The following is a 20,583-nucleotide window of genomic DNA, read 5'->3' on the forward strand; positions in this document are numbered from 1 at the left end:
AGGAGGATCACTGGAAGCCAGAAGATTGAGACCAGCTTGGGCAACAAAGCAAGATCCTGTCTCTACAAAAAGTTTCTAAAAATTAGCTGGGCATAGTGGTGTGTGCCTCTAGTCCCAGTTACTCTGGAGGAAGAAACAGGAGGATCGCTTGAGCCCAGGAATTTCAAGCTGCAGTGAGCTATGATCACCGTCTCACTCCAACCTGGGTGACAGAGCAAGACACTTGTCTCTAAAAAAAAAAAAAGTAAAGACAAGAAATCTAGGCCGGGCGTAGTGGCTCATCCCTTTAATCACAGCACTTTGGGAGCCTGAGGCATTTGGATCACCTGAGGTCAGGAGTTCGAGACTGGCCTGGCTGACATGGTGAAATCCCATCTCTACTAAAAATACAAAATTAGCTGGATGTGGTGGCTCATGCTTTTAATCCCAGCTACTTGGGAGGCTGAGGCAGGAGAATCTCTTGAATCTGGGAGGCAGAGGTTGCAGTAAGCCGAGATCGTGCTACTACACTCCAGCCTGGGCAACAGAGCAAAAGACTCTGTCTCAAAAAAGAAAGATAAGAAATCTAGATCATGGGAACAGGGAACTGTATATATGTGTCCCTGCATTTTTCACATGCCAAATATCTTAGATATTAAAAATTAGGGAGCTGGACAGTTGCTCTAAGGTCAGTTGTCTTCCAGGTCACTAACCACTGTTTGAGAGTTTCATCTGGAATTAACTTCCCATCCATTGGCCCTAATTCTCTTCCTTAAGGATCCCATGTGAAAATCCAATGGCTAGTGGCATACATGCGAACTAGCTCCTCCTGCCCTCAGCAGGCTGACTGTGCAGGCTGGCAACTCCAAGAGGAGGCCACATCTCCCAACCACCCCCTCCACTGGCATCTCCCTCCACCCTCTCCCACCACCATCCCTTACAACCCCTCTGGACTTCTCAGCAGATGGTAGCTCATACAGCTTGTTTTCTTCTGTAGAAAGTCCTTGACAAGCCCAAAGGGAGGCCCAAAGAAACCCCACCACTTTTTCAGCGGGGTTATCTTTGCTAACCATGGACTAGGCTCAACAAGGGACACTCAGTGGGAAGAACTGAGCTGGGAGTCAGGACAACTGCTCTTGACTTGCTGGGTGACTTTAAGTAAGTGACACAACCTCTCTGAATCTCCACAGGTACACTGAGGGAGGTGTGCAGTTTGAAAGCTTGAAAGCCTCAGAATACACTAGAGAGATTTTAGAAGTCCAGATGCAGGGGTCCCAAAATGGGAGTTGCTTGAGGTGAGGCCTTGGAATTGTATTTTCCTTGACTAGCCGGGTGATTCCACTGCACAGCTAAGCTTAGGAATCATTAGACAATCGTGGCAGGTTGGACATTCAGGTATGTGAGCAAACTCTGTCCACATCGCCTATTTTCTCCTCCCACCCCCAGTGCCTTCCTGCATCCTTGTTTATCATCATCACCCTGAATAGTTTATGCCAAGCAGGGTGCTGGGTGAGAATGAGGGAGCAGATGAGCTTCCAGAATGAGGCCCCTTTCAGCCTCCCACTCCTTAGTAACCACAGAGAAGCTGAGAAAGAAGGTGGGAGGGGGAGCCAGCCCTCGTACCCTCCACAGGTGGAGGAGGGTCTGGGGGGCAGGGGCACATGGCCCATTTGCTGCGTTCCTGACCCTCTGCCCAAGGCCCAGCCTCCCAGCCCTGGGGCAGCTCTTTCTCCCTGTCTCCACCCCTACCAAAGGCAGGAGTCTGCAAATCACAGCATTCTAGAACATCAAAAGCAGACTAATGTTTTCCCGATTGCAGCCATTCACTGCTGTCTTACCACTTGTATATTATTTAATTGGTACTTTCTCTTACATTGACTCACTGTTTTTTACTTGAATGCCTACTTTAGCCCCATTCTAAGCAATAATATCTACGAAATAACAGGTTCGATGTGCTAGTTATTTTTTGTCTAATACACATTAAAATAAATACATAATGATTTCCATTTTAAAATGTCCATCTTTTTTTCTCTTGAAGTCACTTTGTGCATCACCACACTTTCAGAAACACTGAGCTAGTCCAACCCTGCAAATGCAAACCCCAGAGATGCAAACTGAGGCCCACAGAGGGGTGGAGCTCGCCAAAGGTCCTGCCACTGGGGTGGAACCTGATATCCACAGGTGGCCCCACTGGGCAGGCCCCAGGCACCCTGGTGACCTTGACCTTTTGAGAGACCTTTCTTCGGTTGTGCACTGCCCCCTCCTGGCTGGTTCTTCTGCAACACATGACCTCCGGGAGGAAGCAGCCAGTAAGGGTGGAGGCAGGGGCGCCTTGTCGCAGAACAGAGATGACTGACTGTCCAGGGTTGGAAGGCTGGGCAGTCAGGGAAGGCACCATTGCAGAGGCGGCCTTTGCACTTGGCTTTGAAAGATAAATAGGAAACAGTCAAACTTCAAAGAGCAAAAAGGCAGTTCTGTCCAAATGGTGTGAAGGGAGGGAGATGTTCTGAGGACAGAGAGTACTCAAGATTTAGCTGCTGGTTTGGATAAGAGACACACCAGGGAATAGACTGGGATGGGCTTTGAATGCCTAAGAAGAAGCTGTGACTTGAGCCTGCAGTCAGTGGTTAAGCTAGGGGAGGTTTAATGAGCAGGCAAGTGGTGTGATGCCGAGAGCAGTGTGGAGAGTGGACAGGAAAGGAGAGAGAGCCAAGGCAGGGGCAGCGGGGAGGGAAGAGGATGTGGCAATGACCCAGGGAAAGGTAGACAGGTACTTCCCTTTGCCTCTAACCTGCTGGGGTCCTTGTTGAGTCACTTCCTGTCACTGGGCCTGTTTCCTTATCAGCAAGAGGAGCGAGCTGGGCTAGATGCTCTCCAAGGACCCTTCTAGCTCTGAGAAATAAAACCACAAAAATAAGAAATTATGCTGATGAAGCTATGAATTGTTACAACCCTTTTGGCAGTTAATTGGGCTTTAGCTATTAAAATGAAACACATGCATCCCCTCTGGTCCACTTTCAATTACATCACACAGAATTAAAGCTCCAGTCTGCAAGGATGTATTTACTAGGAATGTTTAGAGCAACACTACTGTATTAGCCAAAAAACTAGAGGCGAATAACCTACATCATATAATCTACCATCTCTGTCTGTTGATGGCCCTACCGGGGGACTGGTTATGAGCCCTCTGGAAGCTGGAGCCTGTCTTGAGCCTCAGTTTCCTCATCTACAACCATTTGACATGCTTTATAGGATGCTGTGAGGTTTTGGTTGGTTAGTGTTGGAGCCTGGAAGCACCACTCCAGCTCATTGCACACTCTCAACAAATGATAGCTGTTACTATTACTCAAAAGAGTGTGGCAGATCCCAGCATCTGGAGAAATAGCTCTGCTGTATTGTTATTAGGTGAAAAAAGAGAGTTGCAGAGTTGAGTGTTTAGTATGATTCCCTTTTGTAAGAAAAGAAGCAAAGAAGCCAGGCACGGTGGCTCACGCCTGTAATCCCAGCACTTTGGGGGGCTGAGGCGGACGGATCATTTGAGGCCAGGAGTTTAAGACCAGCCTGGCTAACATGGTGAAACCCATCTCTACTAAAAATACAAAAATTAGCTGGGCGTGGTGCTGCATGCCTGCAGTCCCAGCTGCTTGGGAGGCTGAGGCAGGAGAATCGTTTGAACCCAGAAGGCAGAGGTTGCAGTGAGCCGAGATCATGTCATTGCACTCCAGCCTGGGCAATAGAGCGAGACTCCATTTCAAAACAAAAAGAAAAGAAAAGAAAAAGAAAAAAGAGGTAAAGAGAAATGAAAAAAGGAAAAGGAGAAGGGGGACTAAACCATATGAAGGATGTCTGTGTTTGTCTGGGCAGAGAAAGGATGTGAAGGGATCGAATACCAGGCTCCTTTCTGTCTGGGAAAGGAAGAAGCTAGAGTGTGGAGAAGTGGGCTGGGAATGGCTAAGAGGGAGGGGAAAATGATTGACTTTATCTAAATATATCTCTGAATTGTTTAACTTGTTACTTCAGTAACAACTTGTAAACCTTTAAAAGCTACTTGGAGATTAAAGAAAGAGACAAATTGTCATCTCAGGAAAGAGAAGGAAGCCTTGGGAAATCTCCTGGCCAAAATGACTTGGTCCAGGGAAAATCTGTTGTTACAATGGATGAAGGGAGCCATGGGGAAGGACACCCTTCCCAGATGAGCCCTTCCCTTGAGAGTCCCACTACTGGAAGGGTCTTTGTTCAACAGCTTCATTTAACAGAAGGTAATGCTGAGGACCAGAGAGGGCAAGAGACTGGCCCAAGGTCACACAGCTGAGCCAGGCAAAAAGGGCCTGACTCCTGACAGTAACACAGGGGAGAGGCCCAGTAGCCTTTCCCCTGTATCCCTGCTACCTCCCACCTCTGTGTCAGAGCCATTCCTGCTGGGTGAGGCAGGTAGAGTGTCCCATCTGTTGAGCTTCCTTCTCTTCTGTTGTTCATTCTTCCTTCATTTATTTCCTGAGTGACCTCGCCGTGCCCTGCTTGGGAATCCAAGGTGACTAAAGCATGTTGATTCCCCGAGAGGCACTCGCAGTGCAGTGGTCTGGGAGCATCTGGCTTCTACCACTAACAAAGGCATTTTCTCTTACTGGTAGAGAAATGCTCTGAGGCTTTTTTTTTTTTTTTTTTTTTTAATGTACTGTTTTGTTTGCTGCTGTCTTAATTGTTGCCATGTTATATTTTATCAGTGTAATGTTCTAATTTTGTGCTTGGGCCCTGAGGCAATTCAGTGAAGGGTATGATTTGGAAAATGAGGGAAATAAAGAAATTGTCCACAGAAGAGGCAGCCTCCCAGGAGCCGAGGACAAAGCATAAGTGCCGACAATGAATTTTATTAGGAGCAAAACGAAAACAAACAACCTGTTGCCAGACAGAAGGTATTAGACCATCCTGGTGCGGCTTTGTTTTCCTTCTTTAATTTAATTCCAGTTCTGCATTTCTTCCAGGGTCAGCCAAGGATGCACAGTCCAGTTCCTTCCCCACTGCCTTCCACAGCCTTCCACACTGCTGCCTCCAGGCCTAGACTCAGTGAGCTCCTTGCCTGCCCTGCCCTCCCTTCTTCTTCAGGAGAGGTCTGTAACCATTCCTGCCCTTGCCAATACTTATTAAGTGCCTGCTGTGTGCAGGCACTGTGCAAAATGTTGGAAATAATGCAACCAACAAGGCAAAGGTAAGTCTGCCTTCAGGGAGTTTACATTCTACTAAGGCATGCATTCTCAAGTGGGGCCTTGATGCCCTCAAGGAAATGAAAACTGGTTCCTGGAGGTGTTGGTGGAAAAAAATCTTAGATCTCACAATGGTTTGTATGCTCACCATGTATATTCATCACCCATCCAGCCACCCAAGTGGAAACCTGGGTGTCACCACCAGTTCCAGCTCCCAGCCCTCTCTGATCTCAGGGCTCCCAACCTCATAAGGCCTGGCCCATAAAGGGTTCCACTCTCTCCCTGCAAACACCCCATCTGCCTTGCTTCCCTCACTACCCAGCCTAGATCCCAGGACCCAGAATTTTAGCATCTCTTTGCCAACACTTTAGACCCCTGTGCCGTTTTTTCCCTACCCATCTGGCAAAGCCCTAGGCCTGGATAAATCCCACTGTGTACATACATCCTCCCAGCCTACAGCTGGGTAGGTGAGCCCTGATGAAGGATTTCACTCAGCAGGACAGGACAAGACACACATACACTAAGGACCACCAACCTCAACTGGGGAGCCAAGACTGTCAGGCAATTGGGGATTTTGTGGGCAAGTTGCTTCTCAACACTCTGAATGATCATTCTCCTTCTTTCAAACTCCTCACCACCTCTTCTTCACTCTCAGCAGAAGACCTTGCCTCCCACTTTGCAGAAAAAATAGAAGCTCAAAATGAAATCTCCCTTAACATCCCACTATAAACCTACATCTACATCTGCACCCATCCTCTCTTTGTTCCTGCTTTTGGGTTCTAAAGAACTCATCCCTCCTCCTCCCCAAGACCAACCCCCCCACCCACATGCCTGATCCCAGCCCCTCGCACATGCTTGAGAGAACTGTACTCACTGATTATCTCCCCTATTTCTTACACTCTTGATTAACCTCTCTCTCCTGGATCTGCCATTCACTTTTAAACAAATCTCAGGTTTCTTCTACTTTAAAACACACCTCCCCTAACATACATATTGGACCTATCACTTTATCTTTCTCGTCCTTTTTACACAAAATCATCTCGAAAGACCCACTGCCTCCCTCATCCCTCCTGCACTCATCAGACCACTGCCATCTGACCCCCTCCATCATGCCACACATAAATAGCACTCCCTAAGGCCCCAACAGTCTCTACACCTGTCCATAAACCAAAGCCCAGGGCTGCACCCTCCTCCTATCTGACCCCTCAGAGCATTTCCCTCCATCAAGTCTTCACAGCTTCCTAAAATGTCTCCCTTGGCCTCCTTCCATAAGCCCACTCTCCTGGGCTTTCTCCAGCCTGTCCAGCCACTCCTGATCAGCCTTTGCAGGAGATCCTTGTGTACACAGCCCTAATCTGTAGATGTACCTCAAACATTCGTCCTGGGCCATCTCTCTTCTCTCTCCACATTCTTCGCCCTGGGCAAGCTTCTCCTCATCCACAGCCGCAGTTATCATCTCTCTATCGACAACTTCTCATCTTCATCTCTAGCCCAGACCTCCACGCCACGTCCAAACCCAGGTTTCCAAGAACCTTCTCAACATCTGCACATGGTGACTGTAAGGCATTTCAAGCTCAAGATGTCTAATGTAGAATATATACTTTCACCTCTCTGTCCACATCCTCCTCTCCTCAATCAAACCACCCCCGTCTCAATCCTCTTCCAGTTTTTTCTATCTCAGTGAAAGATACTGCCTACTTGTTTGCACAGAAACCTCAAGGTCCATTCTGACATTGCCTCTTCCTTCCCCTCACATTCCAACACACCTCTGTGACAACTTTAGTTCCTGATTAACTCTGGGAACCTTCCACTGCTCTCCAACTCCACTGCCACCAGCACCCCCCCACCCTGCCCCCCCACCCCCTCCCCTACCACTTCACCCCCTCCCCCGCCCCCGACACACATACTGTCTTCTCCCTGGATGCCTGCCTGCACTCCTAACCCTGGCTTGTCTTCCCACATCTACTCATACCCACCAGACACACTCCACTCTCCACTGGGCAGGCACACAGGTCACAGTAAAATTCAGATTTCATCCTGTACCTCTTGGGCTTACACCGTCAGTGGCTTCCAATGGCTCTTAGGATGGAGAAAAAAAACCTGATGTGCCCAGTCCTTCACATGGAGTCTGCCCTCTGCCCACCTTCTACACTCCCCAGTTCCCCTGCTCTCCCTCTGGGCCATGCTACAAAGGCCTTTTCTTGTCTATTCTCTCAGCTGTACCTTCTGCCCTAGGCCCTTTGCACAGGTTCTTCCCTCTGCTCAGGTTTCTTCTCCCCGACTCTCCCTTACACATAGTTCTGGTTTCCTCATAACCATCAATTTCTCAGGGAATCCTTCCCTAACTCCCAAGAAAAAAATAGATCCTTCCTTCCTGTTATATGCTTTCACAATAATAGCACACACGCACACACAGAGTGCTATTGTTCAGAGCTCCTCCAAGCATTTCTGCTGAGAATTCATTTACTCCTTATGACAACCCAATGAGGTAGAAATTATAATTATCTCCATTGTACAGATAAAGAAACTGAGTCACAGCGAAGTTATGTAACTTGCCCAAAGTCACCTAATGAGGCAAAGCCAGAATTTGAACCCAGGCAGTGTGACTCCAGTGCAGCTTTTAAACACTATATTATTACATAAGAAAACACTATCTTTTTCCTTCCGGCACCTACCCGCTGTTTGTAACACTGTATTGTATGACTATTAGTCTCCTCCATTAGACTGTAAGCTCTATAGGAGTAGAGACTATTCCATCCCCGATGGTAGGTGCTCAATAAATATTTGCTCAAGAAAATCGGAAATGTTGAATGTGTACAGACACATAACATTTTCCATTCAAGTTCAAGACAAACATAAGCACATACCTGGACCTCCTAGGGTTAGGGACTCCTGCACTGGTAAGAAACATGCTGCCATCAGATTCTCAATGGGTCCACGAAGTTAAGAACAACTGACTCTAACATTCTCCAGCCTACCTCACCTTTTCCCTGCCAACCTTCCCTTAACAACTACAACAGCCTCACATTTAGTATTAATAGTATGTGCTTTGGTTTTAGCAATCTTTTAAAAACACAAAACAAGGTCAACCTCCTTTGAAAAGCCAGTCAGAGACTATCTAATGCCCTCAGAGCAAAGTCCAGACTCCGTTCGGGGTGGTGGTGTGGCAGACCTTGTCTACTTCTTCATCCTCATGGGCCCTCATTTGTTCCCTCTTCCCCACCCCACCCCACCCCACCTCGACAGCCCAGCAGCGCAGACTGGGAGTTCTGGGTTTAGGGTTCCCAGGCAATAGCAGGGTGTTTTCTCATGCCTAGACTCAAGCAGTACCCTCTGCCAGTCCTCTCCTTTGCACCCAGCAATTTCAGGTGTCTTTATGCCTCAGCTTAGATATCTCTCTGGGGTTTGGTGCCCCTCCTTGGGGCGCCCATAGGCCGCATCTGTCGCTGACAATGCACACCAGATATTGAACTATAGTTGCTTGGTTACGGACAGTAGTCTCTGTGAGCTTTGAGGGCAACCGCCATGTATTATGCATCTTCTGAATCCCCCTAGCCTAGCCCGGTGCTAGCCCAAGTTACAGTGCTTACTACAGATTCGTTTAATTAGCGAATGAATGAATGAATAACCTGACAACTCGTGTCTGGTTCATGGGCACCAAAAACCGTGTGAAATGGATAAACGAGCAGATAATGGCAGTACGAAGTTCGGATCTAGAGAAAGATCCAGATTAGGGAGTTCAGAGACGAGTAAAACGCAGACCCAGCCATCAGAGAATTAACAAGGAAGACAAATCTCTTCAAGGAGCCAGCCGGAAAGATTAAAAGAGTCATCCATGTCACGGCCGGGCCCGGGGGCGGGTCCCTGTCTAGCCCCGCCTGCTCAGCGCCAATGGGCGGTCTTGTTGCCCACGAGTCTCCGCCCCTTTCGCTTTGAGGGGCGGGGCCGGCCACTCCTGGAGAGGAGACTACGTTTCCCGGCGCGCCGCGCGGCCGGAGCCAAAGAGGAGCCGGAAGTGGGGCGCGCGAGGTCTTAGGGCGCGAGGGAAGTGGCAGGCGGGGACTAAGGCGGGGCGTGCAGGTAGCCGGCTGTCCGGGGGTCGCGGGCATGGCCGAGGCCAGGAAGCGGCGGGAGCTACTTCCCCTGATCTACCACCATCTGCTGCGGGCTGGCTATGTGCGTGCGGCGCGGGAAGTGAAGGAGCAGAGCGGCCAGGTAAACGTTCGTGGGCCGTGTGCGAGGGCCGCGTGCAAGATGTGGAGATCAGAGGCCCGCGCCCCGTCCCCAGGCGACCCGGCGGGCGCCTGGAGCCGGGTCCCGCAGTGCTCGACTGCGCGGGCCAGGGGTTCCAGAGGAGCCGCAATCTCTGCCTCCCCACTGCGACTTCAGTTCCCCTGGGCCTCACTTTCCTCATCTGTGCAGTGGGTTGGGCCAGAAAGTGTGCTCGCAGGGGCCGAACTTTGTAATTCCCGCGTCCCTTACCTCCACCCCCTTCCTGGTAGCGGGTGTTTTAAGTTTCCTAAGTCTCTCGCCACGTGGCTAGGCGCAGCGCGGCCCCCCCGGGACGAGGAGGTTTCTGCGAGTCTCGGGAGTGGATTGCAACCAGCCCCTCGGGGGAGCGCCTGGAGAAGGGACCCCACAGCCCCTTAGTTGAGCTGGAACTGAGGCCTTTAGCGATTGCCTGTACTGAGACGAACAGCTTTGGGAGTCGAACTCGTGGTACAGTCATTTCTTACTTGGTTGATTAATCCGGTACTCGGGGCGCTTCCTGGTGTTCGAATGGTGTCTGGTTCATGGGCACCAAAAACCATGTGAAATGGATAAACGAGCAGTACGAAGTGATGGTGAGCACCGTCTCCCGGCTCTCCTGGAGCTTACACTCTAGTAAGGTAGACAAATCAAAGAATCACAAAAGCAACTATATACTTAGCACTACAATAAGTGTTAAGAATGAGAGGGATGGGCCGGGCACGGTAGCTCACGCCTGTAATCCCAGCACTTAGGGAGGCTGAGGTGGGTGGATTACTTGAGGTCAGGAGTTCGAGACCAGCCTGGCCAACATGGTGAAACCCCGTCTCTACTAAAAATACAAAAATTAGCCGAGCGTGGTGGTGCACGCCTGTAATCCTGGCTACTCATGTGACTGAGGCACTAGAATTGCTTGAACCCCGGAGGCAGAGGTTGCAATGAGCCAAGACTCTGCCACTGCACTCCCGCCTGGGTGATAAAGCCAGACTCCATCTCAAAAAAAAAAAAAAGAAGAGACGGATGGCAGATTGCCCTGGTCAGGAATAGCTGAGGTGTAAATTGTAAATGCCTTCTGGTGGGAGGGAACTTGTGTACACACTGGCCTCAAGAAAGTCCACTCTCTGGAGCCCAGGAGTTTGAGGATACAGTATGAGCCATGATCATGCCACCGTACTCCATCCTGGGCAACAGAGCAAGACACTGTCTCAAAAAAAAATTTTTTTAAGTCCATAGCAGGCCAGATGACATAGCTCACTCCTGTAATCTCAGCACTTTGGGAGGCCGAGGCAGGCGGATCACTTGAGGCCAGGAGTTCAAAACCAGCCTGACCAATGTGGTGAAACCCTGTCTCTACTAAAAATGCAAAAATTAGCCAGACATGGTGGCGTTCACCTGTAGTCCCAGTTACTCGGGAGGCTGAGGCAGGAGAATCACTTGAACCCAGGAGGCAGAGGTTGCAGTGAGCTGAGGTTGAGCCACTGCACTTCATCCTGGGCAACAAAGCGAGACTCCATCTGAAAAGAAAAAAAAAATGTGTCCATAGCAGCTGAAGTGTGGAGTACAACGGCCAGATGCCCCTGGGGAGATGGAGGCAGGGGCTGACTGGAGTGGTCTGGTGGGCAGTTTGATCTTCCTTGGAAAAGCAGTGGTAAACCAATGGAGAGTTTTGAGCTGGTGAGAGGGTATCCTGAGTAGTCAGATCCCTTTGCCCTATGGTGTAGGCTCTGTTCCTAATGCTTACTCTCAGAACCTCCTGGAGGGACTAAAGGGTGATGGGCCCTAAGACGTTATCTATGCTTTTCCCACTCTCTCTGAACTTCACTTGCTCTTCCTACTGCAGTTATAGTACTTCACAGATAAGGGGAGCAAGAGCTAGTACCCATCTTCATTGGAGCAGAAATATCCTGCCCTTGTGGAGCACACATTCTAGTAGGAGCAGACAGGTAACAAATAGAAAAAGTTTAATAAGTTAGTGATATAGTGTATCCAGTGATGGTTGCTGCTTACTGTAAAATAAGGCAGGCAAGGGGGATAAGGGATGTCTGAGTTCAGTTATAAGTAGGGCAGTCAGGGAAGTCTCATTGAGAAGGTGTCATTTGGGCAGAGACCTGAAGGAAATGAGGGAGTGAGCTATGTAGTTAACAGGAGAGAGAACATTCCAGACAACAAGAATAGCAAGGCCCTGTTAGAGGCAGGGTGGCCTGACACATTTGAGGACAGCAAGGAGGACACTTTGCCTGAGGTGGAGCAGAGGGAAACTGACTTTGAAGTCTTAGTGTTACCGGCTCACTGCTGGGCACTGACAGATGGTCTTGTTCAAACCAGATAAGAAGAAACCTGAAGTTTGAAGAGGTGACGAGATTAGTTCAGTCCACCCATGCCCCACATTGCTTAGCCTCATTGGAGTACTTGATATCCTGGCTTCTTGACATTTACAGAGACAGTGGTGGGCCCTCTGGCCTCTGCTCCAAAGGCCTGGATTCCACCTGGTTCTGTCTGCTTCCACCAAGGTACCGGTACCATTTGGGCCCAGTCTTTTCCTTGCAGAGTAGTGGACTGTGGTCATGCCACCTGGATGCCTCAGGTGTCTGGGCTGTGGTTCGAGCTTTTGGAAGATTGGCTGGCCAGGTCTTTGAAAGCTTTTTTAAAAGTTAAAGTTGGGAAAAAACCTGTCTCATAGCCTCTAGGCATGGATAGTGCCAGAGAGACTGGGAGCTGGATAGATGCTAGCTTGGAACATTCCAACTCTGGCCTTTCAAAGGGGCCTCTCACCATGTTGTCTTAAAAGGTTTTAGCTGGGATTAGTTGTCCATCTTGTCTCTGGAAGGTTTTGGACAGAAATGGCAGGGCCAAACAGACATACTTTCCTGAGCATGTCAGGTTCAGAGAGAATGGGAAAAGCATAGATAACGTCTTAGGGCCCATCACCCTTTTTTTAAAGAAAGGGTCTTGCTCTGTTGCCCAGGCTGAAGTACAGTGGCGCGAGCATGGCTCACCACGGCCTCGATATCCTGGGCTCAAGTGATCCTCCCACCTCAGCCTTCTGAGTAGGTGGGACCACCAGTGCATGCCACCATTCTCAGCTAATTTTAAAATTTTTTTGTAGAGACAGTCTCACTATGTTGCCCAGACTGGTCTTGAATTCCTGGGCTCAAGTGATCTTCCTGCCTCAGCCTCCCAAAGTGCTGAGATTACAGGTATGAGCCACCGTGCCTAGCCAAAAAGACCCTCTTCTGAACCACCTGTCTGTGCAAGTCATGAGTTTGGGGAGAGTTGGGCCCAAGGAGGATCCTTACTATGCTGGGGGTTAATTGTGGCTTTCTCTTTACCTCTCTGCAGAAGTGTTTCCTGGCTCAACCCGTAACCCTTCTGGACATCTATACACACTGGCAACAGTAAGTGGTGGGGCCAACAGGGTGGAGTAGGGACACCCCAAGCAACTCAGCTTGGAATAAGCTGGGATACCTGTCTGGTCTGAGATCTGTCCCCGTAGCCCACTCTGGGCACCACTGTTGCCTCCAGAAAGCTAGCTCACATCACATGGATGGGTATTTCTGTGTGGATATCTGGTAGTGGGAGGGCACACTGAGAGCTGTGATCTCTTAAGAACAAGAGCTTCTCACTGGCTTGTTATTCAGTTGACCAACAAATGTTTATTGATCACCTCCTGAAAGCCAAGTCCTATTCTTAGTATGCAAATATTGTCACGAGTGAGACAGACATGGTTCCTTCTTTCCAGCAGCTGACATCATAGCCAAGGAGGTAGGCATGAGTCAAAGAATGAAGCAAATGAATGTTAAATTACAGTGGTAGTAAGGATTACAAAAGAGAGGAACCTGTTGTCACAGCCACATAAATGGGTAAGCCTGGCTTCATTTGGGGGTCCAGGGGAAGTTTCCCTGAGGTGATCTTTGACTTGAGAGCTGCAGGAATTGGAGGAGTGAACTATGCAGTAGGTAGAGAGCGGCAGGTGGAACGTACCTGCCAGTGGAAATTGCTCATGCTAAGTCCTGTGGCTGGCGGACAGTACAGATGGGGCTAGGTTATCGCATGGATAGCCACACGTGGGCTGGTTATCCATGGTGAGGAATTTTGTCTTTATCCAAGAGCAGCGGGGCCATGGTAGGGTGAAAAAGTGAGGAGATCACTCTGCACCGTGGTGAGACTGGTCGGGCCATGGACACCATCATCCAGGCAAGAGCTGATGGGGCTTGACACAGGGAGAACGGGGTACACAGTGGATTCCCAAGAATCCTAGGGATGAAACCAGGGCCTGTGGATGGGTGGGAGAGGAAGTATCTGATTGACTCCACGTCTGGCTTGTGTACCCATGCATAGAGCTTGAAGGGAACCCAGTTTGGAGGGGAAAGACTTCAATGACATGTTGAGTGTGAGATGCCTTTTAAACATATAAAATTTAAGTACTCTTCAAGGAAGGGGGAATCATCCAAGGATGTATCAACAGAGGAATGGTTAGAAAATGGAGAGAGTAATTATGTCATCTTCATGCACTGGCCTGACCACAGCTGACTAAGGGAGTGAAGGATGTGCAGACACATCCCATGAGGGATGGTAGAGAGTATTGAATTGCCTTGGGTGGAAAGGAGGCAGGAGAGGGATGTGAGGGACCACTGCACATCTTTGAGGACCAAGAATAGTGCGTTCTCTGAGGCCCTGGAGACAGAAGTGGGCCCCAAATATACCTGCTTCAGGAAGACAGGTTTCAGCTTCTGAGTATAACGACATCAGAGCTATCTAAAAATGAGGTAGGCTACGGTGGAAGTGGTGAGCTCCCTGTCATTGGAGGTGTGTGAACAAAGGCAGAAATGGTGTGGAAGGGATTACAGCCTCTGGTGGAGAGCTAAGATCATTGAAAACCCTGCCAGACCTCAGTTCTTGGCTGTCCTCTGCTGCTAAGGAGAGCTTAGAGTACAGGTTATAGCCCACACTTCCTCACCCTGACTTGCCCAGATGTGTGGGTGTTATTCGTAGTACTTCCTTCCCCCAGAAAACTGCTTCAGTGAGCTGCTCTGCACACTTTTCCCTGCCACCGGCCCCTTCTATGGGTGAGGGGTGCTGAGTGTGGGACAAGGACCTCAAACCCACCGAAGGCAGCGTAGCCTAGCAATTCCCTGCAGAGTTCAAACCCAGCAACTAGCTGTATGTATGACCTTGAGTGGATTTCTTGGCCTCCCTGAGTCTGTGTCTTCACCTATAAAATGAAAATAATGATGGCAATTATCTCATTGCATTGTGAGGGTTAGACACAGTGGTCCATATAAAGTGCTAAAACTACTGGTTGGAGGCTCCCCACTTCCTACACCGCGGCCCCCACCCCCACCCCCGAGTATTTATTGAGCACCTACAACAACCCAGGCAATATTCTTGATATAACTGGGAACAAACCAGAGAAAAATCCCTGCTCAGCATTTTTGTTGGGGGAAAAGAGGCAGAATAAATTGGTACATGTAAAAACGAAACCTGTTTTTAAAGGAGAATCCTGACAAGTGGTTTTCGTGGGAACAAGAGACCCAAGTGTCACATCCCAAACCATAATAGAACAGAGTCCATCGCGGCTGGGAAACCTGGGGCCTGGACAGTGACTCCCTGGAATGGGGGTCAACGGGCGTGAGACTTGAAAGTCCAGGGGCCCAGCCACCTAGGTGCTTATCCTACCCATGCCCCAGACTCACTTTGCCATGAGCAAGTCACTTAGCTGTTCAGTTTTTGAGACATGTACGAGGCACTGAGGCTACTGTAGTGAGCTGCCAGCTGCCCCCCTCCCTGGGCCTTTCTGTGTAGGGGAGGAATCTAGGAAGTAAGTAAAATAACAGGAGATAGAGAAAAGCTCTAAAGAAAATGAAACAGGATCACAGGGCAGAGCATGGCTTGGGGGAGGGGCGCAATCATCGAGGGCCTCTCTGGGGAGGCAACATTAAAGTTGAGACATGAAGGACAAGGACCTGGGCAGAGTCTTCCAAGAAGGCACGGTCCACACAGCACGTTCTGCAGGAGGAAGAGCCTGGGCGGTTCTGTCAGGTGCCTGCGTGGGTCAGCCCCTATCACTTAAAGACTGGTAGCTGCTGCAGCTGTTATATAACATTATCCTGCATTCCTGATTATTTTAAAGACTAATCAAGAATTGTAAAAGCACTTTATGAAGTGAGTGAAAATGCAGAATACAAAATTGTATCTATACTGTGTTTTCACCACTGTTTAGATTCTATGCATATTGCCTTGAAGAGCTGGAAGGATGTGGGAAGGTCTAGTCAAATCTTGTGGAGTTGTTCTGTCACCCAGTTGGTATAGACCGTCACCCTTGTCCTGCAGAACCTCAGAGCTTGGTCGGAAGCGGAAGGCAGAGGAAGATGCGGCACTGCAAGCTAAGAAGACCCGTGTGTCAGACCCCATTAGCACCTCAGAGAGCTCGGAAGAGGAGGAGGAAGCAGAAGCTGAAACCGCCAAAGCCAGTAAGAGCCTTGCAGCTTTGGGAACAGGCTGTGGAATATTGATTGTTCTAGGGTAGAGTCTACCTCCAGCTTCTTCTCTTATCACTGGAAGACCTAAAAGACCCTAGGGAGAAAATTGGGAGGGCACCACCTATCTTTGGCGGTATTTGAGCCCTTCCTCTGTGCCAGACATTGTATCTCCAGGCTCTGGGGATGCAAGGCCAAACCAAAACAACCAGATGGATCCTTCCAGTCTCGTTTGGTGTACGGGGCCTGGGAGCTATCCAGCACTTTGGGAGGTCTAGGTAGAAGGATCACTTGAGCCCAGGGGTTGCAGACCAGCCTGGGCAACATGGCAAAACCCTGTCTCTACAAAAAATTTAAAATTTAGCCGGGCATGGTGGCATGTGCCTATAGTTTCAGCTGCCTGGGAGGCCTGAGGTGGGAGGATTACTTGAGCCCAGGAGGTCAAGGCTGCAGTGAGCCATGACCGTGCCATTGCACTCCAGCCTGGGCAACAAAGCAAGACTGTTTCAAAAAAAAAAAAAAAAGGAAGGAGTCCTCTTTGGCATCCTGAGCAACATAGTGAGACCCCATCTCTGCGAAAAATAAGAAAATTAGCTGGGCATGCTGGCATGCACTGGTGGTCCCAGCTACTCGGGAGGCTGAGGTAGGAGGATCACGTGAGCCCAGGCATTGGAAGTTGCAGTGAGCTATGAATGTGCCACCGTACTCCAGCCTGGGCAGCAGAGCAAGACCCTGTCTCAAAAAAATTTTTAAAAGGGTCCTCATTGAGAGAGAATCATGCTGAAGTATTTGTGGGCAACATGATAGGATATCTGGTATTTTCTTCAAAGTAATGTTTGATGGGGAAGGGTGAGTGAGATATTAGATGAGATGAGAAGGTTGGTCACAAGTTGCTAATGGTTGGAGCTGCCTGGTTCTTCCTACTTACTACTTAAAATTTTCCATAATTATAGAAAGAGAGAGATGAAGTGCCAGGAAAAGAATTAGATCATGCCATTCATCTCAGCAACATTCTCCTTAACAATGGAAATCTAAGATTTAAGGAGACAATACCCTGGTATAAAAGCACTGAGAAGCCGGGCGCAGTGGCTCACACCTGTAATCCTAGCACTTTGGGAGGCCAAGGTGGGCAGATCACAAGGTCAGGAGATCGAGACCATCCTAGCTAACATGGTGAAACCCCGTCTCTCTAAAAATACAAAAAATTAGTCGGGCATGGTGGCGGGCGCCTGTAGTCCCAGCTACTCGGGAGGCTGAGGCAGGAGAATGGTGTGAACCCGGGAGGCGGAGCTTGCAGTGAGCCAAGATCATGCCACTGCTCTCTAGTCTGAGCGACAGAGTGGTACTCTGTCTCAAAAAATTAATTAATTAAGTAATAAAAAAGCACTGAGAATCAGTGAATATCAATATCTAACAGGACTCAGGTGGCATGGTTCAGCTACCTGTCCACTAAGAAGCCATTTGAATTCCAGGCAACTTTCTGTATGGACCTGGGGCTGGCTGGCTGCCTGCCTGACCACTGCCGCTTTTTGCCAAGCAGCTTTCAGGGCTACAGTGTGGTGGTCTATGTGAATGGTGCCCATTGCCCATTGCAGTGTGAAGTGCCCAGTAGGCAGCGAGAACGTGGGCCAGTCCTTTTCCCTCCAAGGGCCTCAACGCCTCATGCTGCAGGGGAGTTGGGAATCCATCAGGGATGCAGACACGTACATCCTCTTCTCTCTTGCTCCTGGTGGACCTGGCTGATGTATCACAGAGCTCATTCCCGCAAGTCTGGGCTCAACCTCAGATCCTCATGCCAGCACCAGGCAGCCAATACCAATAGCAGTGTTAGGTGAGATGAAACCTGTTTGCCATTCACAGATGAGAAAAACTCATCTGGCTCCTTTAGCAGATGTTTGTTTCTTGCAGCCCCAAGACTAGCATCTACCAACTCCTCAGTCCTGGGGGCGGACTTGCCATCAAGTCTGAAAGAAAAAGCCAAGGTGAGTGGGACTGCTTTCCAAGCTGTTGCCTATGGGATTTACCTGGTAGGGGACAGTCTCCTGTCAGAGAAGGATAGGGTTGTAATTGCCCCACCTGGATTCAGAGCTGAACCTGTGTCACCAGTTGTGGGATCTTACTCCCTTCACCTCTCTGGGCCTCAGTTTACTTTTCTATAAGATGAGGATGATGCCTGCTGCAATGGGCCACTGGGCACATTCTACACCTGAGATAGGCGATTTCTTTCCTCTTTAATCCCTGCATTCACCTGTCACTCAACAGATCTTGATTAATACCTGTTATGTTCCAGGCACTGTGCTAGGTGTGGAGGCACCGTAGTGATCAAGACACCTGTGGTTCTGAAACTCTAAAAGCATTTTCCAAACTGGAAACTGCTCAGAAAACAGGGTGTCATTTTCTGATAATCCAGAAAGCAGAGTCAGATACATACATGTATAAAGAATTGTGCCTCTGCAATTGCCTGAAGCATTAGCAACAATGTCTCAAAGTAATCATGAAATAATGATAAGATCAACAAACTGCTACTTACCACTTAGTAAATAACTACCGTGTCCCAAGAACTGGGATTCTGTTCTCTCAACATGTCTGGTGAGAGGAGGTACTGTTTTTAACCTCACTTTAAAGATTAGGAAACCGATTGAAGGGGTAGTTTACCCAAACCCACACAGCTAGGAAGTGGTAAGATTGGGTTCAGATGCAAGTGGCCTGTGCTCTTACTTCACCATGCCATACCAGATGTGTCTGTCACTCTTGTTCTCTGTAGGCAGAGACAGAGAAAGCCGGCAAGACTGGGAACTCCATGCCACACCCTGCCACTGGGAAGACAGTGACCAACCTTCTTTCTGGGAAGTCTCCCAGGAAATCAGCAGAACCATCAGCAAATACTACGTTGGTCTCAGAAACTGAGGAGGAGGGGAGTGTCCCAGCCTTTGGAGCTGCTGCCAAGCCTGGTGAGAAGCCCCCACCTGTAGGAATCAAGTCCCCAGAACTTGGGCTGGTGAGGCAGCCTAGGCATTGCTTTGTTAAGTTCTGGGACATTTCTGGAACCAAAGTTTTGTCTCCATGACAGCCAGGTTCCTGCACCTTAGGCCATTTTCCCATCCCCTGGATGAGGGAGGGTCAGCTACAGGGACCTGGCCTCGGGCTGAACAGCCCATCTAGTGGTTGGAGCATTTTCTGCTTTATGACTCCCTGGTGAGTTACAGGGACCACTGGTAGCTCAGAGACTAAACTGAAAGGCCTGAGTTTGCCTGTTTCCTATGTAGAGTAGACATCTGTCCGGCCTGCATCAGTGGATATGATGGTGGATGGAGGTTCTGTAGACTGTTGCTGGTGCGTGCTTGTTGGGTCCCCTCACAGCCCTTCCCAGGGCCTCAGAGATGTGTGGGAGCATAGGGATGATGATGGTACTCACCTCAGAAGGGGGCTTCACAGCTCAGTGCATGTGAAGGGTGAGCGCTCAGCACCTGGCATTGATGAGCAGCTGGTTTGTTGGGAGGTGCTGGGAAGGGGCAGGTGAGGCTGGAAAGGAAGTCCCTCAGTCCCCTCTGTGTCCGACCCTCAGGGATGGTGTCAGCAGGCCAGGCCGACAGCTCCAGCGAGGACACCTCCAGCTCCAGCGATGAGACAGATGTGGAGGTAATTGCCACCCATCCCTAGGAGTTGCCCTCTCCCAGCCTCTAACCCTCCCAGGAGCCTGTCTGGGGCTTCAGACACCAGTGGGCCCAGATCAGTTCAGCCCCTGTGGCAGGGGGACCGGGAACTAGAAAGGCTGCAGCCGGGGAGGGGCAGGGAGAAAAGCCTGGTGCTGCTTGCTGCACTCTGAGTGTAAGATCAGCCCCGGGGGTGGGAAGGGGACCCCCTCCTGCCTGTGAGACTAGACAAGGCTTCCTGGGAGAGGTGGCCTGGAGCAAGGCCTCAAAGCACAGTGGGCTTCACTGGGAAGGGGTGTGGAGGAGTCAGGACATTCCAGACAAGAAATGGGGCAAGAGCAGGGCCCCGGGGCAACAGTGTGGCTATCTTGTGGTGTGGCTAGGGCTGCGGCTGCTGAGAGGGTTCTGGGCCCAGTGGTGAATGCCAGACCTAGACACTTGGCTAGAGTTGGGCTGGACTCTTGGGTTTGTGAACTTTGACCTGGAAAAGGTCCTGACAGGTTACTTTTTATTGTGTACCTACTAAGTGGCAGGCCTGGGGAATATATAGTGATGAGCAGGACAGGCAGAGTTCCTGGTGCCATGGGGCAAGGGAGCGTCCCTCAAATATTTAACTGTGGTGATGGCTGCTATGAAGGGGAAATGTAGAGAACCATGTGGGGCAGGAACCTGGCATTGATGAGTAGGCGTAAGCAGAAGGAATGGCATGTGCAGAGAAGGAGGCAAAGAGAATTTGGTGCTTTTAAAGAACATTGATCTTTTTTTTTTTTTTTTTAAGACAGTTCTCACTCTGTCACCCAGGCTGGAGTACAGTGGCGTGATCTTGGCTAACTGCAACTTCCACCTCCTGGGTTCAAGCGATTCTCATGCCTCAGCCTCCCGAGTAGCTGGGATTACACGTGCATGCCACCACGCCTGGCTGATTTTTGTTTTTTTTTGTAGAGACAGGGTTTCACCATGTTGGCCAGGCTGGTCTTGAACTCTTGACCTCAAGTGGTCCACTTGCCTTGGCCTCCCAAAGTGCTG

At 49.7% G+C, this 20,583-nt stretch overlaps 1 protein-coding gene across 28 annotated transcripts in view; it reads left to right on the top strand.

Moving 5' to 3' along the window:
* The first annotated feature begins 9,120 nt into the window (after window positions 1-9,120).
* TCOF1 (treacle ribosome biogenesis factor 1) overlaps window positions 9,121-20,583 on the top strand; it is a 39,988-nt gene continuing 28,525 nt past the window's right edge. For 27 of the 28 annotated variants that reach the window (XR_003730062.2, XR_013417997.1, XR_003730063.2 and 24 more), the window contains exons 1-6: window positions 9,121-9,395; window positions 12,768-12,823; window positions 15,759-15,898; window positions 17,813-17,886; window positions 18,669-18,855; window positions 19,470-19,543. Coding sequence is in view for 12 of the 28 variants with exons in the window: in XM_015141160.3 (XP_014996646.3) it covers window positions 9,288-9,395; window positions 12,768-12,823; window positions 15,759-15,898; window positions 17,813-17,886; window positions 18,669-18,855; window positions 19,470-19,543 (639 nt within the window). In the remaining 16 variants the exon portion in view is untranslated. 28 annotated transcript variants of the gene reach the window in all.

The sequence above is a fragment of the Macaca mulatta genome, chromosome 6, assembly GCF_049350105.2.
Source record: "Macaca mulatta isolate MMU2019108-1 chromosome 6, T2T-MMU8v2.0, whole genome shotgun sequence".
Classification (NCBI taxonomy): domain Eukaryota; kingdom Metazoa; phylum Chordata; class Mammalia; order Primates; family Cercopithecidae; genus Macaca; species Macaca mulatta.